Source organism: Haliotis rufescens, unplaced genomic scaffold, assembly GCF_023055435.1.
Source record: "Haliotis rufescens isolate VD_foot unplaced genomic scaffold, xgHalRufe1.0.p SCAF_15, whole genome shotgun sequence".
Lineage (NCBI taxonomy): Eukaryota > Metazoa > Mollusca > Gastropoda > Lepetellida > Haliotidae > Haliotis > Haliotis rufescens.
In genome coordinates, this window is record NW_025963835.1 from 15,916,656 (window position 1) to 15,933,706 (window position 17,051).

Here is a 17,051-nt window from a genome sequence, read left to right on the forward strand (position 1 = left end):
CGTGATTGGACAATTACACTGTGGGCCCGCTCGGCTGACACGCCCCAGGCAAGAGTGATATCTACAATGAACTACTGTGAAATTTAGCATCATTTGAAGAATGCTGAAGATAGCAGTTACTCGAACAAAATCGGTATCGCCTAAACGCCTGGTAGATTTCCAAGAATCTTAAAATACACCATGGTCATTAAATAGGGTTACGATGAAGGTACATTGTTCGGTAGCGGTTTGATATTGTCGGGACCGTGGCGGTCATTAATTTCTCCATGTTTTGTTCATAGCCCATCACTGCACAGAAGATTTTTTAAAAATAAAGTTCAACCCCATCAGTGTTATATCAGGGTTCCCTGTTCAGAGATTACCACATGATTGTCCGGATCCTCATCCGTAACTATGGCAACAGTGGCGGAAGGTATGTGGTTGCAATCCGTCGAGTGTATGGTACAACATGTATACATGCACAGACTTGATAGTAACTGAAAAATTCTGCGTTGCGGTTCTATCATTAGGGTATGGGAGTACCAAATGATAGGTAAACAATATTCCAAGTAACATTATGCATTATGTAATGACAATATTTCTATTAAGACAATATTTTCACGAGTGCAACGTATTTTCAAATTGTGTTTGACTATCATTGATATAACACATGACAGATATTGATTTTCACTTTCGCTTTCAAGATGTTCAAGATGGCTGCGTTTATGCGACACGCTCATGTTTCTAAAACGTTTTCTGTGAAAAACCCAACTGTTAGTGTTGGAAAACGGAAAAAAATCGTTACTTACGGAAATTAGCCCGGTTATACTGAAATGGGTTTAGGTGTCACGATATTGGGTGGAAAGTTTGGTATTTGCTGCATGTATCTTCGTTTGTTTTTATGTATCTATATTTTATTAGCTATAACAAATTAAGTAGTTTTAGTGATTACACAATTTTGTTTCATAATTTATTCACCACTCCAAAAACCGATTCCCCCTTCACAAGATATTGCTCCACAATGTGTACTATTTACCAAAGTTAACTGTCTCATGGCCTAATTTTTGTGAAACCTAAGGATACAGTATGACTGTATTGTAAAGGTATAGACTTTATACAGACAAGGGCAGATTTAGGAGAGAGGGCCAAGTTGCCTTACATACATCTGGGAAGGAGCGGTGTGTCGGTCCCACTTTGGTAATCGGCGTGCTTGGATTTAGAAGACATTGCACCAAAGAAAATATGTTATTCACTGGATATCCAGTATTGATTGTTTATTTTTAACGCGGCACTCATCGATATTCCAGCTGTATGACGGCGGTCTATAAATAATCGAATCACGACCCGACGATCCAGTGATTGACATCATGAGCATCGATCTACGCAATTGGGATAAGATGACATGCATTAACCAAGTCAGCGAGCTTTACCACCCGATCCCGTTAGTCGCCTCTTACGACAATTAGTGACCCCTCTTACGGCAAGCATGTTTTCTGAAGACCTATTCTACCTCGGACCTTCACGGGTCGGATGTCCAGTATTGTGGGTTCATACTTCATGAACATACTGTAGAAATGTATGTGTGCAAACAAATGAAACAGTAACATTAATACAAATATCCTGTGTCTCACAAAACTCCAATCTCCTATCCCTCTTCACATGTCATAAGTGTAAATGTCATATACGTGATACGGACAAAACATACATGTGTTTCCGCTAACTCGTCTGTCCCATCGATCAATTTATTACTCTGTTAAATCATTCATATCTATAACTACACGTAGGTGTTAATGAAATTTGAAATTTTTCGCGTATTATTTTTTCAGTCCACTTTATTTGAAACGGATAAGCTACCCGAAACACGCCACAGCCCACGGCCACACTACGAGTGAGTGAGTCAGTTGGGTTTAACGCCGCTTTTAACAATATTCCAGTTATATCGCGGTGTGTCAGCTTAATGTGGGAGGAAAGCCCGAAGTGATGCAGGTCTCAGACGTTTACCACTTCGGTGAAACCCACAAGCACGGGTATGGAGCTGACAAACCTAGAAACATAGTCGGGGCGAACCGGGATTCGAACCCACAATCATAGGTTTCTGGCGTGCCCAAGGGACGCAACTCTGCACAGCGAATCGCGGCGCCTTAGACGACTGGGCCACCCGTGCCCCCGTCACACTACGAAGTGATACTAGATGAATGCTGACGTGCTTAACACCTTGTGTTTCAAATCAATAAAAAAAATCCAGGACTGCGATTAGGACCCACAAACATTAGAAGCTGCACACTAAACTCTTCAGGCCCTTATTTAATAAATTACAGCTTATTGTGATAAATAAATCGACATGTAAATTTACAGCAGGCCATAATATAATGACCAACGGGCTTACGGGCAGGCGCTTATTTCAAACACTGTTCACACCTATTGTTGACATCAGTGTACAGCGAGTTGAGCGTTGCCAAGTATCATGCAATGAGACACAGTTCAACTTAGACGCTAGATACTGTAGATGATATGTTACTAGAACACCGGCATGTCGGGACCGACCATTTGATAATGTCGGGATGGCCTGGGACTTTGTATCGAGCTCAGGTATATTTTTAGCTACAGCTACAAAACCAGATCCTTTTTAACTTCAAGGCATGGGCCTGTTTTTTAAAGAGAATAACACCTTACAGAAATGTAATTTTTGTGGCAAGCAGTTTCCTTTTTTTCAACAGAATGAAACATGATTACTTAATGTACAGGTAGGCGTAGTAGAATACTTTCCAAGTACGTATGTAATTGTCATATACACTACGTATAGTATTCCTTGTGATACAAAACCGCCTCCGTGGTCTAGAGGTAGAGCGTCCGCCCGGAGAGCGGAAGGTCCAGGGTTCTATCCCTGGCCGCGTCATACCAAAAGACGTTAAAAGATGGTATTAAGGGGCTAAAACAAGGACTGGTCAGCTCGGAGTCAGTATACTGTGTCTGAGTGGGGTATTCATGTTAAACTGCGGCATGGTATCTCAGTGTGCTAGCACTATAAATTGGCATCAGTCCGGACTAGTACAAGCAGCCACACACACACATACACGTGCATGCACGTCGCTATGTAAGTGCAATAATCTTGGACGCGACGTTAAACCCCATTTCACCTCACCTCACCTTGTGATACAAGCCATACGGATTGGGCAATATTTGTGCATGTCGTCGTTATATGCTGTGCTATATCTTGGCATACCACAAAACAGTTTTATGCGAAATTTAAAGCAATTTTCCCTTGGAAAAAATATAGGAATCGCGTGACACGAGTAGGTATTATATTTATGCATAAAGATTCCGAAAAAAACCACGAAACTATTTTTTTTAACTATTTATAAATTAACTAAATATGAATGCTATACCTAAATGCAGTTACACACGACATAGGACATCTTCAGAATCCTTGTCATAGGTTATAGGATGTTTAGAACATTAACATATTTTCGAGACCGATTCCTACTCTTCAGATGCACTAAATGCTGATGAGTGAAATGATGTACAGCAACTATTAACTACGCTGAAATGAGTGACCAATGGCCTAGAAATACCACGGCGGGGGGCACCGGCCATAACATATTGTACCCGTGTGGGAAATCGAACAGGCCACAGTGTACTCATGGATCTCATTCTAGTTGGCATTGTATCCTTCTGTCTTGTATCTGTATTTTCTACAGCTACATTTCGCTGACTAATTTCGTGCGTTGGTTTATGCTAACCATTAGGTTTCATCTTCCCGCGGCAAGGGAGTTAACTGACGGTAAAAGTCCAGCTTCCACCTGGAAACTGGACTTTTTACAGTCAGTTAGCTCCATTGTCTCGGGAACATGTTATTTGGTACGGTATCGCTCAAACGCACCCGAATGCAGAAACTAGGTTTTCCCCGAGACTAAGATTAGCTTGACGTCACCCGAGCGATATTCTGTGTATTCGTGCACATATTCCTCAGTTCGACGGGGTTAAAAAGACTACACCAGATCAGGTGTGTTGTTCTTCTACAACCAAAGGTACTGTGAAAAAACATCAAGTTGGACTGGTGAAAATATTTGAAATAGATACCGCGTATGCATACACGACGAACGGTACACACATCTGTGTGTGGCCCTGTTATGAATTTGTATGTAAACTATTTGAATTATAATTGAGTACTTATATTTTTCAAAGCCGTATTTTTACGGTACAAACAACATACAGATGTACTAGGTATTGATTTCAGACTTTGCCGCACAAGTGGCGGAACATGGCGACTGCCAGCGGAGGGTTGCAATGTCCTAGTGCCAACGCTGAATCTATTGAGGACAGAGTTCAGCATGATTACAGAGCCCTCATAATAAAACACGTGCGTTGTGGGTCAATCATTGGACGCATGTGCGTGCCCGAAGGTATGTGGGACGTTAAGTTAAAATTTATGTGGCGTCTTTTCTAAAGGCACGCGTGTAGTGGTCTAGGGGAGGTAACTCCCTTTTCTTCACGTGCGCCGTTCACACTGCACGCTGATCAGGCATGGTGAATGTCACGTTCATATTACCATTCCTGAATAAATATCTTAAAGAACCTACTGAATGATTTGTTAATGCGACGGATTTAACAGTATGCATATTTTGTATTCAGATTTTAGTAGATAATACGTTAATATAAGGGTAACGCTATTTTTCAGGGCATTATCATTCGCAGAAGCCCGAGGTTTTCCATTAAGTGTCTATTTAATGTTCACAAGTAATCTCGACGCAGACCTACATTGTGCCGAAAATGCACCTAGTGGTTGGAAAGTCTGTTCCCTCTGGTTATATATGGTTCTAGATTTGTCAGCACCTTATCTATTCATGGGTTTCATCAAAGTAGTGACCCGTGAAGCTCCGGGTTAGTTTTGGTCTTTAGCAACACAGGCTTGTCGGGTGGTCAGGCTTGCTGACTTGGTTGATGCATGTCATCCATCCCAATTGCGTGGATCGATGCTCATGATGTCAATCACTGGATTGTCTGGTCCAGACTCGATTATTTACTGACCGTCGTCATATAGCTGGAATATTGCATCACTTCGGACTTTCCTCCCACATCAAGCTACTGTCAAAGCGGCGTTGAACCCTCACAGCCACGAAATCACGACCAGCTGCCCTGTGTTCCTGCAGTCAAATCACTGCAGTGTGAGGCTATTGAAGAGACAATGATTTGTTTTTCAAAAGACAATTTATGGTAAATGATACTTTGATATTATTCATTTGGGTTGTTAACTCGAGATTTCATATTTCCCTTGAAAAAAATAATTATCTTTCATATATTGACATTAAAGATATTGTCTGCCACAAAAAAATTCATTATTGCAATGTGTTCTTTAAATCTTTTTTGTTCACATGGTTCATAAGGTAACACAATGGGATAATAAAATACTTACTTCACCGGTCATATGGTGAGGGGTTTCAGTGTTCATGGACAGTATTATGAAACACATAGTACGCTAACAAAATTAGGATCAAGAAAAACATGTACAATGTCATAGATGGAGTATGAAGGCTTATTTTAGGTAACAAACTCATTTTAACGGTAACAGAGAATCATTGTTCTAAATGTGACAATAATTGTATAATGATCTCTGCACACACATCCTGGTTTGGTGGCTTGATTGGGCACCAACCATGTGGCAATTCCGGAACAGAATGGTTAATTACTGATAATTAAACGAAAAGACGGGAATAAGGATTTGGTGGGTTACGATGAGTGACCTGATCGTTTGCTTGGATCTGAACGGCATGGATAACTGATGCTATCAATCGCTGGTCTGCCTGCTCTGTCTCGAGTATCTATGTGTATGTAGCAGGAACATTGCTGACTGCGTTGTCAGACATTACTCACTCACTCACTCACTCACTCATTTTACCTTCAGAGCACCAAGAAACAGTTAATAACATCATGGCTTTGGAAAACTTTCACCAACAGTCCCAAGCAACAAAGGCATTCCTTGACTATTTGAATACAAACGGGGAACCAAGAGACTATAACCTGTTTGCACAGATACTGGAGCTCGATGGTAGGTTCCAACAGATGATACTTTTTACTACCAATGAGCTTGTGGTACATGATGTGTTCTAGCCATCTAGTCGTTCTATTTCAACAGAAATGGTTGACAGGGTAAAACTGATTAGAAAATGTTAAATAAAAGAATCGCATTTGTGGATGACACTTGGACTTGTAAATTGACTGACCCCAACAAATATAACACGAAATCATAAACTTGATTATTGTAATTGTGAATACATAATTACCATCCGCGTATTATCTTAAACCTTTCATAAATATCCTTCATCATATGCTTAAGTTTCAACGACTCAGGCTCAAATAGATGCACCGACCATTTGATATTCGGGGGGGGGGGGGGGGCTGGGATTTTGTATTTAGACCAGATATTTATTCAGCTACAGCTGCAAAACCAGATATTTATTAATTTAAAACTATGAGCCAAAATATGTATTTCTTATCATCGCAATTTTTGTGGCAGACAATTTTTGTTTCTGCAATATGAAGCATAATTATTTTTTCAACAAATGTGGGGGACGTTTTTCTTTTTCGATAAAATCCCAGGCCCTCCCCAGAATATATCAAATTGTCAGCCCCTCAGTGGGTATCTGTAGAGTAAGTGAGTGAGACGGATTTAATGCCACTTTTAACTGTCATTTATATCACGGCGTACTAACTATGTAGGACAAAGACGGGCACGGTGCAGAAGGATCATAATCGGGGACACTTCAGGACTGGAACACACGACGCAGCTGATCACAAATAAGACTGCATGTTTAATATAAATTAAGCCATCTTCACTATAACGAATAGGTAATACTACAGCATGCTTAGCTTCATAAGCTCATACAGATAAATCACTTCTTCGTGTTGGTCAGTGTGAAGTTTCAATGTTCATGTGAATGCTCTGCTTGTATATTATATGCCTTTCACCCAAGGTTATGTCTATGTGTCTAAACTACTGCGTGGGGACGACACCCTTGATCCCAACACACACAAGGAACAGTGCAGACTGATTCGGTTCTTCTGTAGAGACATCAGTGAGACGATCGACGTCAGTGTCCTGTATCCGAGGCTTGTGGAGGACGACTGGATGGGTGGGTGTTGAAATACATTAGGTCGATTGAAGTGTAATACCTATTTTGTAGCGGTCAGCAGTTGCCCAATAGTGTAAGGCGCCGCAATTCGCATTGCAAATGTGTGAGGTATGCCAAGTATTGAGAATGGAGTTCTTTAATCATATGTAATACTACATTGATAGTTCGTGATTCGGGTAAGCGGTACATTCCTTTGCGATATTTCGTAGACACAACGTATGCGCGTGCATGCACGTCACTATTTAAGTGCAATAATCTTGGACGCGACGTTAAACCTAGCCCATGTGATGTGGATAAAATGATAACATTAGTGAAAACAGGGGGAACCTGTGGAAACGTTGAGATATTGTGTGTTTATGATATTGCAAACGGTGTAGGTTGATGGTACATGCGAGCAACATGTGTTTGTGTCAAAGATGTAGCAGTCTGGGATTGTTTATCCAAGAAATTGTCACACTTAAATCACTGAATTTTGGCAAACATTGATATGCACCTCGAATTTATTTCAACTGAATTGTATTGATGTTACCAGTACAGTACAGTTTCGCGCCGTATTGTTTCACTCAATCAGTATGTTTAATGCATTAGTATTGTTATTTTGATACTTTGTGGGGTATCAGGGTCAGAATATAGATGTCCTCAATTAATTTAGGAGATAAACTTACTGTGTTTTGAAATTTGATGTAGTCCCACTGTAGAACAGATACCTCTTTATTATAATTCGGAACCTCGCGCTAAAGCGCTCGGTTCAAAATTATGATAAAGAGGTATCTGTTCTGCAGTGGGACTACATCAAATTTCAAAACACAGTAGGTTTATCTCCATTCTACCATGACGGCAACGACGCTTTGAAAACGGCGCTCTCTTGCAACGCGTTATAACACAGGTGCACAGGCCCACAATCTTAGAACATTCCGAAAAGTGGTCACAGGTAGTTATATATGTAACAATTATTACTAAAGTTCAAAATTAAAAACACCATAGTCGTGAGTAGTTCATAATAAGTGTTCAAAACACATAGTTTCTCAAAAGAAGTTGACAAATAGAATCTATATTCTTTCATGCCATTTATGAATGCTTGATTCTGATTGGTTAAAAAGAGGTTTCCTTTTTGCTACGGAAACCCCTTTCAAATAGATTAAGCCTTTTCACTAAAAAACGTGCACATGAATATATAGAAAGCCTACATATCGATTCATAAAAAGTGGCTGCCGATCGATCAACCCCATATAAACTGTTTAAACGAATGTTTATTTCCTCTAATACACAGCCAGGTCTCTAATACACGCCGAGTCAAGGGCTCTCGCGAAATTGATAAACGGCGTAGCGTCAAATAGAGGAAATATGGTAGTTCGATATCGGATGTTTGTGGCGTTCTAGGCCGCAACCCTAACTGCTTCAATGATGACATTAAAAGATTTAAAGAAGGCATATCTTTTGCATACAAATGAAATGTTTATGACAGTGTTAGAGCATGCGCAATGTTCTATGATGACCAGAATCGGAACAATTTAAGCTACATCCTCATTGAAACAACCGACACTGAAAGTAAAATATAACATTATAAAAATTGTTTGAATTTTTTTTATTCATGACAACATGTTGTTTACAAACCTTTTTGTGGTCGATATTCGTTACTGTCTCCGTCAACCACCACCGTTAGAATTTGGCAGGAGGGGATTTGAAAGTCCATCAGAAAACACTCCCCTTCGAAGGTCCACGAAACAAAATGCCCCAACTGAAGTGACAGCTTATCAAACCTGATGAAATTCATTTCAGAACACGCAAAATTAAGAAAATCATACAATCCACTCTTTCTGGGCCACAAATGTCTAATATAAGTTCTGTCACTGTCTGTCTTTGGATCCGTGGAATGTTGAAATTGACCGGTCATAACATGCAAGTTTGTTGTAGCAATTTATTCGGTTAGCATTTTAAAACCTTTTTCTATAACCCATCACCTCTTCAAAAGAAATGATGGCTTGTTCGATTTCCAAGAAATGACGTCTCTCTCTCTCAAAATTCCGAGAAATGACAGTCTGTCCACAGTGTACAACAGTGAACAACAGTTTGGTAGAAAGTAAAACATCTCTATTTGGACTAAGTTTGGAGTGTTATTTGTCAACTTATTTTGAAAACCTATGTGTTTTGAACACTTATTATGAACTACTCACAACTATGGTGTTTTTAATCTTGAACTTTTGTAATAATTGTTACATATATAACTACCTGTGACCACTTTTCGGAATATTCTAAGATTGCGGACTTGTGTGCCTGTGTTGTAACGCGTTGCAAGAGAGCGCCGTTTTCAAAGCGTTGTTGCCGTCATGGTAGAATGGAGATAAACCTACTGTGTTTTGAAATACCTATTTATTAAAATTTGAGGTATCTACTCTACTGTGGGACTACATCAAATTTCAAAACACAGTAGGTTTATCTCCTAGTTCTTGTCGGCAGGACCCGTGAAGATCCGGGGTAGAATAGATCTTCTGCAACCCATGCTTGCTGTAAAAGTCGACTCTGCTTGTCGTAAGAGGCGACTAACGGTATCGGGTGGTCAGGCTCGCTGACTTGATTTGAAGCATGTCATCAATCCCAATTGCGTGGATCGATGCTCATGATGTCAGTCACTCGATTGTCTGGTCCAGACTCGATTATTTACAGACCGCCGTCATATAGCTGGAATATTGCTGAGTGCGGCGTAAAACAACCAACCAATCAATCTTGTTGGCAGAGTGAACTTAAATAGGAATTGGTAGTCATGCGCTGGCGAGACTGGGTGTGTGGCATGATTATGGTACCCTGACGGCGTGGGACGTTGCTCGTGATATCATCCACTTGTTTGTTTATTTTGATTATGTATAGACCGCCTTCATGAAGCTGAGATAGGGTTTACTGCTGCATTAAAACAAGACAATATTTTTTTACTTCTATTTTAAGACGACGAGGACGGACAACTGCTGCAAAGACTGGCTGACAACAACGGCCGAATCTCCGCTGCTAAATGGCTTATATCAGTTGTACTGCCTCGACGTAAGGAAAACTGGTTCAAACAGTTTCTTCAGCTTTTATGGGATTGTGGCTATAACAGTCTGGTTGAACTGATTGATGAAGATTTCCATGCCATTAACAGTTAGCGACTGCGAGTCTTAATCAAGACATTGTCAGCCCTGCCGTGCATTACGATATGAACTTTACATTGCAGTTGAGCCGATGTCTCATAAGGCGCACGTCTTAAGGCCCCTTTACACAAGGCTGCGACCTTTGTACCACCTTTGAGCGATCAAAAACTGGCTAGGTCGTTCAATGTCGCCTAAACCCAGAAAATCATGTTTCTATGTACCTGCCCAGCAGATGTTCACCAGTAAGTGCTCGAGTCTGCAACCAAAATGAAACACTTCAGGTACACGCCCTCTATTTATAGGCAGGCTGAGGAGGCACTACAGGTAGCTCAAAGGAAGCAGTAAAGAGGTAGAAGCATTGCCATGGTGTCTCAAGGGTTGCCGTGGTCGCCGAATGGAGGCACGGCGGTCGCCAAAGTCATCGTTCAATGCACGATGTTGGTCGCCCAAAGGAAGCACAAGGGAGGCAGAAGCATCGCCCAGATGTACGGGACAGTATTTCAGCAGAACGCATCTGTTACCTGGCGACCATTGGGCGACCACTGCGCCTTCATTCTGCATCAGCGGCAATACTTGTGCCTCCCTGCTGCCTCCTTTAAGCCACCTTTGAACAACCAACCTCCTCGGCAACCTTTGTGCGACTGTTTTGAACATGTTCAAAAGTTGACGGCGACAATGGCGTCCATGGCGATGTCTGAACCTCCTGTGTACTACATTGGAACGACCTAGGCAACCATTCTGCCTCCTTTGAGCCTCCAACGACAACCTGGCAAATTTTATGGTCGCACACGGGAGGCACAAAGGTCGCCATCCTTTGTAATTAAGGCCCCATTAGATCTGCACCACCTCAGGCTTCTTTCCTATATTAAGCCTTATGTAACAGTAATTATTTCTGGGGGATTTTGTGACGAAGAACTTGAAATCATACGCGCATTCTGATTGGTTTGTCATGTATTCTAAAATTACCCATTTTAACTAAGTAAGTATATTTGTCTTTGTATTTGTATTTAGATGCAGGCATCATAGTCCTCTCAGTTTGTGTTGGTGAACGCAGTTCGCGCCCCAGTTTCAACTACAGGGTATGCTTGTAATTTCTAGTGTATTAATGTAATCATTAATTGCATTTATCATATTATTACACATGTAAAGGGATACAATGTATATATAGTTATTGTGAATTATAACACATCCTTCAATGTATTTGTTAAAAGCATGAGTTCTTTCTATTTTTATGATGTCATCAATACGACGCTGTGAATGAAGATAATATTATATGACTGCATGTGAATGTGATGTGCCCTTACATATTTATGTTTATATATATATATAATCTAAAAAGTGATTTGTCATCAACTTCGGCCACCTCACAGTTGTGTGACCGATCATATATATGGCACTATTTGTTACACTTCCCTATGTTCCAGTTTTGGATTATTTATGAAGTTTATACTCATAATATGGTCGTTCAGAGTTTGTTTTGGTTTTGAAAACAAACTATATTTTAACCCGGGTGCAGGACATTTCCCCAAAATGCACTTTTCCCCACATAAAATTTATAAATGATATGATTTATATCACAGTCTGTTTTCTTTACAATTTGACAAACTATAATGATATGAAAATAAAAATTCATCATCACTTGTAAACTTCACTAACGTTTCACCAGCTTGAATCCGTTACAGATTGTCTTTGAGATCGCTACTCGATACTATTTGGTTTTAAGTGTTAAAGAGGACGCCTTCTGCTTTACCACTCTTTGAGGCTCATGTGCGTGAGTAGAGTACACATATTTATTGTGAGTTTGGATATTTTTCTCTTTTTGTCTTCATAAGATTTCTATTTTCGGATATTGATATGATTTCATATGTGATCTTTGGCTGCTCTATTTATATACGTTCGGGTACTGTTCATCTCTCAGAAATAGAGTTAGTTTGGCCTTCGTTCTTGCATCTCTTGGCTTCAGAAGATATATGATAGATAGCGGATCTAATTGCAGTTCTTGTTTTAACCGAGCCCAGGCTGGGGCCTATACTTGACATTCCAGTAACAATTCAGGTTGATTGCAAGATGGACATACCTTGTCATCGTGTTTTTTTGTGACCGAGTCTTGGGCGTGAGATGGCTACTTCAACTTTCCTTTCATTTGAATATGGGTACGGCTTTTGGTGGATCTTGGGTTGAATTTTGTATAGCCATCTGCCGATCTTACTTGCGTCTCTCTGGGCTTGCCGTCTTTCGGGTATGGAGGCTTTGATTTTGCTTTTTTATCTCTAGATAACTGAAGGGAATAGGCTGTATCTCCGCTTGGCTTGTCGAGAGCCAGCTTCCCCAGGGTGTGTCTGCTTTTTCATCTCCGTGAATATCTATGTGAGACGGGATCCAACACGGTTCCACCTGTTGCCCTTGGTCCGATAGTTTTGTATATATTGGTACAGAATATTATTGATTCTCTGTTTGTTTGGTCTCGAGTTTGAGTTTCTGCTGCTGAAGGCTTGAAGTGCTCAGTGGAAGGTCTCACAGCCATAGTCAATTTTTTATCTGGTAAATGATTTGTAGAGTGTCCATCGATGTACCACAAGATGAGCATGACATTGCCCGCAATACGTTCAGGTCTTTATGACATCTGTTTTCCACATATTCTATAAGTTTGCTTCAAGTGAGGGTTGATCTAGGATCGCCCCTAGACATTTTGCGGATTTTTAGACTTTGATTGGTTTGCCAATCACGGGACATCATAGCATATTTTCCTCTGCGTTTGAATAGAACTCACACAGTTTTTTTCACTTGAAAGAGTGAACCCCCATTTATTAAACAACGGCAAAGCGACGTAACTCTACCGGATCAAACTTCCTCTGTTTTCGCTGGTTCCCGGTGGTATCTCGATTGTGTTGGGTAATTCCGAGTCACGCGAGAACCAGCGAACGGAGATTTTTCCATTTATCACTGTCCCACACTGAATCGGCCATGAGCGCCTTGGAGCGTGACCACCCACAGGTGAGGCACACACTAATTAGCGGTTCTACTATATATTGTATATGAACTTCTTCTTAGTGCCCACTCCCTCTTTGTATAGTCTCCCTGAGAATACATGTGTGAGTGAGTAAACATTGCTTTACGCCTCATCACCATTAAAGCCAGGGGCATCTTTATTCAGTTAAGATGCCTTTCCCGGTTTCTAGTCTGTTTGTGTACTAGCGATGACAGTATTGTGTCTGTCATACACAGATTAGGCCAATTCGAAGAGGAACTTCGAGATAACAAGGTTGATATGCTCCGTCTAGAACAAAAGGTACTAAATATTATAGATATCGCAAAGACATCACTGGGAGCTGAGTTAAAGACAATCATGCGAGATCAAGTAAGAGAAGCCATGGCCAAGATTTTTCAAGAAGAGTCGCTCCAAGAGATGGTGAAAAGTCAGGTTGTCTCTGAATTGTAGCATCTGAAACAGGGCTACAGCCAGATGGAGTGGCAGTTGCATCATGTCTCAAGATCACTCAAAGATTTTCAGGATTAGATGGGGCAATTTCTCGACTGTATCCCGAAGGGGACAAAGGTCTGGCATCGCGAGAACTCAGGAGGTGTCTTTGATAGAGATATAAATAAACTGGTAACAGAACTACATCAGTGTGGCGTTTATGCTGCTTATCTCAAAGCTGATAATGAGCGATTCGTGGAGTCACATCAGACGTGTCAGTCCCCAATATCTAAACTGAAATTAGCTCTTGATTCTGCCCCAGCCAAATTACATCCAGCCTCTAATCCTAGGTCACCTGTGTAGACAACGTCATTGACGACATTCAGACCAGAGGAGAAGAAAGGTAGGATTCTGATTGCTCCACTCTGGTCAAGCGCCAAGCATCAGTTCCGTCAACTCAACATTAGCAGCAACTCTGTTAGTGTCTCTCGACATCTCAACATGACGCAGATTGCATCTGTTGCCCGTGTAACAAGGACAAGGAAACTTCTAAATAGGTTTTCAAAACCTCGAAGAATATTTTCATCTACCCTGGATACAAGTCACGGAACAGAGCTAGGGGAAGGTGTATGCACATATGGCATGGCAGTCGATGAAGGAGAGGAAATTGTGTTTATGACAACAGAATTCCCACGATATACACACTGCAAACACGAAAACGTCGTTTTTTTCCGTATATGGTCATTGGACGGAAAAACGACGTTATTTGGACGTTTTCAAACCATCGTTTTTCCGTCCAAATAACGTCGTTATTTGACATCGGAATTTACTGGGAGAGAACGATAGCGTTAAGCTCCTCCCTTTCTTGATTGACATTGTCAATCAAGCAACAGCGTCTACCGGTATTTCTACTTCTCAGATTTCATTGGTCAGTCCCCGCGTGTTAGATTACAGGCCCGCGTTTGACGCTGCACTCGAAGCGCTTAGCGGAAGTACTGAAATCAATCGTTCTGCGCATGCGGATTACTTAATGCCTTGACCCAATTTTCCGTTCTGTGCATGCGCGATTTCGCGTATTGTTTCCTAGATTTAATGTCACCACTATTTGACAATGGTTCATAAACACAGTCACGTGAAGGTTCGGAATCGTAACGAGTAACTCCATTTAAATTGAAGAGGATCCCCAGTGATATGGGAGATTCCAAGATGAAACTATTCTATGGCTATCTAGGCTGCCACCCAAACCGATCTAAACGGGACCCGATAGCTTATTGTATGCTATATAGTCATATGGAAGTGGACACGAACTATACATTGTATTCCGGCCGATTGTTCTTGCATTTACTTATAAGTCAGGAAAATGGACTTAAAAGGGGAGTTGTTGAATGTAATTATTTTAATTATTAAATGTTGCCTATACACTAATCTGGACGAACTTCACATTGTTCTGTTTATGTCATCCTATATACTATTAGTATGTTACCGTTCTAAAGTCAACCTCTCACATAACATTATATTGTTCATAGTATCAAAGTTTAATCAACAATATCAAGAGCAGCAATTTAAACCACTGAAACACCCAAACACAAGGCTGTTATCAAGCGCTAATGCAGACGTGATGCATCGTAAAAACTGTATCGTGATGTCTTCAGAAATACAATTATACTACGAGATAGTACGGCTAACGCTGACTCACCGGTGGAACAAAGACAATATCGCTAATACAGATATAAGGTATTTGAATGTTAATACTAAAGACAAACAATCATTATTTTTGCAGTGACGATATAACACGTATACACGTTTATTGTTAACTTTCATCAGTTTTGCTCTTCATTTTAATAACTTTGTTTTCACATATACATGTTGCAATACCCGACAAGCATGTTATACATAATTATGGGGCAGTTTTCAATCTTGTACTGACTTACTGTGGTGTTAATGAGCGAAGTTTATTGGCTTCTGTGTAAAACCCCGTTTTTCTGGTAATCCTATTATTACTTAGTTTATTTCTATCTAATGACACCCTGTTCTCTGGATCATGGCTCCGTGACTATCCATAACAATTAAGATGAACATTCAGTTCAAGTAAATGAATGAGTTTGTTTTGACGCTACAGTCAGTCATAAAACCAATGCTGTGAGGTTTGATAACACACTTCTTCCAGGTCGAACACCGTGGATCCTCATTTTCTGCCTAAAGAGAATCATAGTTCATATGCTAATCCATCTGCGAATACCCTTCCACTCAAGATGACCTTACTTGTTGCTAAATCTATCATCTATCCCCCCAATCTCACCCCCCCCCCGCACGCACGCACGCACGCACGCACGCACGCAAACACGCACACACACACACACACACACACACACACACACACACACACACACACACACACACAAACAACAGACCTAAATAACCTGGACAGGAAATACTGCTGATAGCCTCTGGTCAACTCAGCCGCGCCACCGCAGAATGTTCGTCCAACTCTGCAGGGGGCATTCTCAGTGGCTTCAAACGCGCTGAAATGTTTTCGCCTTGCATCCAAGATGGTGGACAAGTGAAATCGTATGAAATTTGGCTATTTTAGGTCCTATCTCTTTTTTGATTACCCAATAAAGTCAATTCATAGTTACACGGTTGTGAAGAAGCTTACAACTTTATAAGACTTATTCATCTCATTCCAAAAAAGCTACTCGCGCTCACATAAAGTTGTAGTTATTATGTCACTGTTTTATTTCTTTAGAAATATATTACATGTTCAACAATAACAATTAAGATGAACATTCAATTTCCGATATATGTAAATGAATAAGTGTGTTTTACGCCACAATCAGTCAAAGACCAACGTTGTCCGGTCTGATGACACACAATCTACCAGGTAGCACATTGTGTACACCCATCCCCATTGAAGTCTCCACTGTGGGTATTCCTGGGGACGAAAAGGCCCCATGTACCTAGGAATTTCATCAATACATTCATGCGCGGCATTCTCTGCCTAAAGAAGATCATATAGTTAACATGCTAATCCAACTCGAACTACCATCCCGCTCAAGATGAATGTTTTATGTAACATCCAACAGGCCCACATTTACGCACGCACGCACGCACGCGCACACACATATTTGGATTTACCAATCCCTGAATTGAGAAGACGTGCGTTACGAAGCTCCTCCAAGTCATCATCAATATCCGTATATGTCTGGGATATCATTACCCATCCAAAGCCGAATATACATTTATTGTGTTTTCTTGACAACAAATGTTATAATTGGGATAACACTTTCTGAGTAAAGTACAGATTCTCGTACTTTCTTGGGTTGAGTCCCGTCCGGGATTTGAACCCACACTGTGAGTGAGGCACCCAATCGCCAGAACACAAAGTTGGCGATCTAACCCAGC

At 40.8% G+C, this 17,051-nt stretch overlaps 1 protein-coding gene across 3 annotated transcripts; it reads left to right on the plus strand.

Annotated features, from left to right (window-relative positions):
- Positions 1–355: 355 nt before the first annotated feature.
- On the plus strand, positions 356–11,576 carry LOC125380056. 3 transcript variants are annotated; one of them, XM_048396196.1, is made up of 5 exons: positions 356–412; positions 4,217–4,382; positions 5,882–6,025; positions 6,951–7,109; positions 10,050–11,576. In XM_048396196.1, the coding sequence occupies exons 2-5, from the start codon at positions 4,241–4,243 to the stop codon at positions 10,244–10,246; spliced, it is 642 nt and encodes a 213-aa protein (XP_048252153.1). In that variant the 5' UTR covers positions 356–412; positions 4,217–4,240; the 3' UTR covers positions 10,247–11,576. The 3 variants fall into 3 exon arrangements, with proteins under 3 accessions (XP_048252153.1, XP_048252151.1, XP_048252152.1); XM_048396194.1 differs by lacking the exon at positions 356–412 and adding an exon at positions 3,900–4,007 and having other exon boundaries at positions 10,050–11,575; XM_048396195.1 differs by lacking the exon at positions 356–412 and adding an exon at positions 3,902–4,007 and having other exon boundaries at positions 4,204–4,382.
- Positions 11,577–17,051: the final 5,475 nt, after the last annotated feature.

Coding starts and splice junctions, on each gene's coding strand:
- LOC125380056 (XM_048396196.1), top strand. CDS start 4,241: ATGGCGACTGCCAGCGGAGGGTTGCAATGTCCTAGTGCCAACGCTGAA. Junction 4,383..5,881: donor ACGCATGTGCGTGCCCGAAG/GTATGTGGGACG, acceptor TTTTACCTTCAG/AGCACCAAGAAACAGTTAAT. Junction 6,026..6,950: donor ACAGATACTGGAGCTCGATG/GTAGGTTCCAAC, acceptor CTTTCACCCAAG/GTTATGTCTATGTGTCTAAA.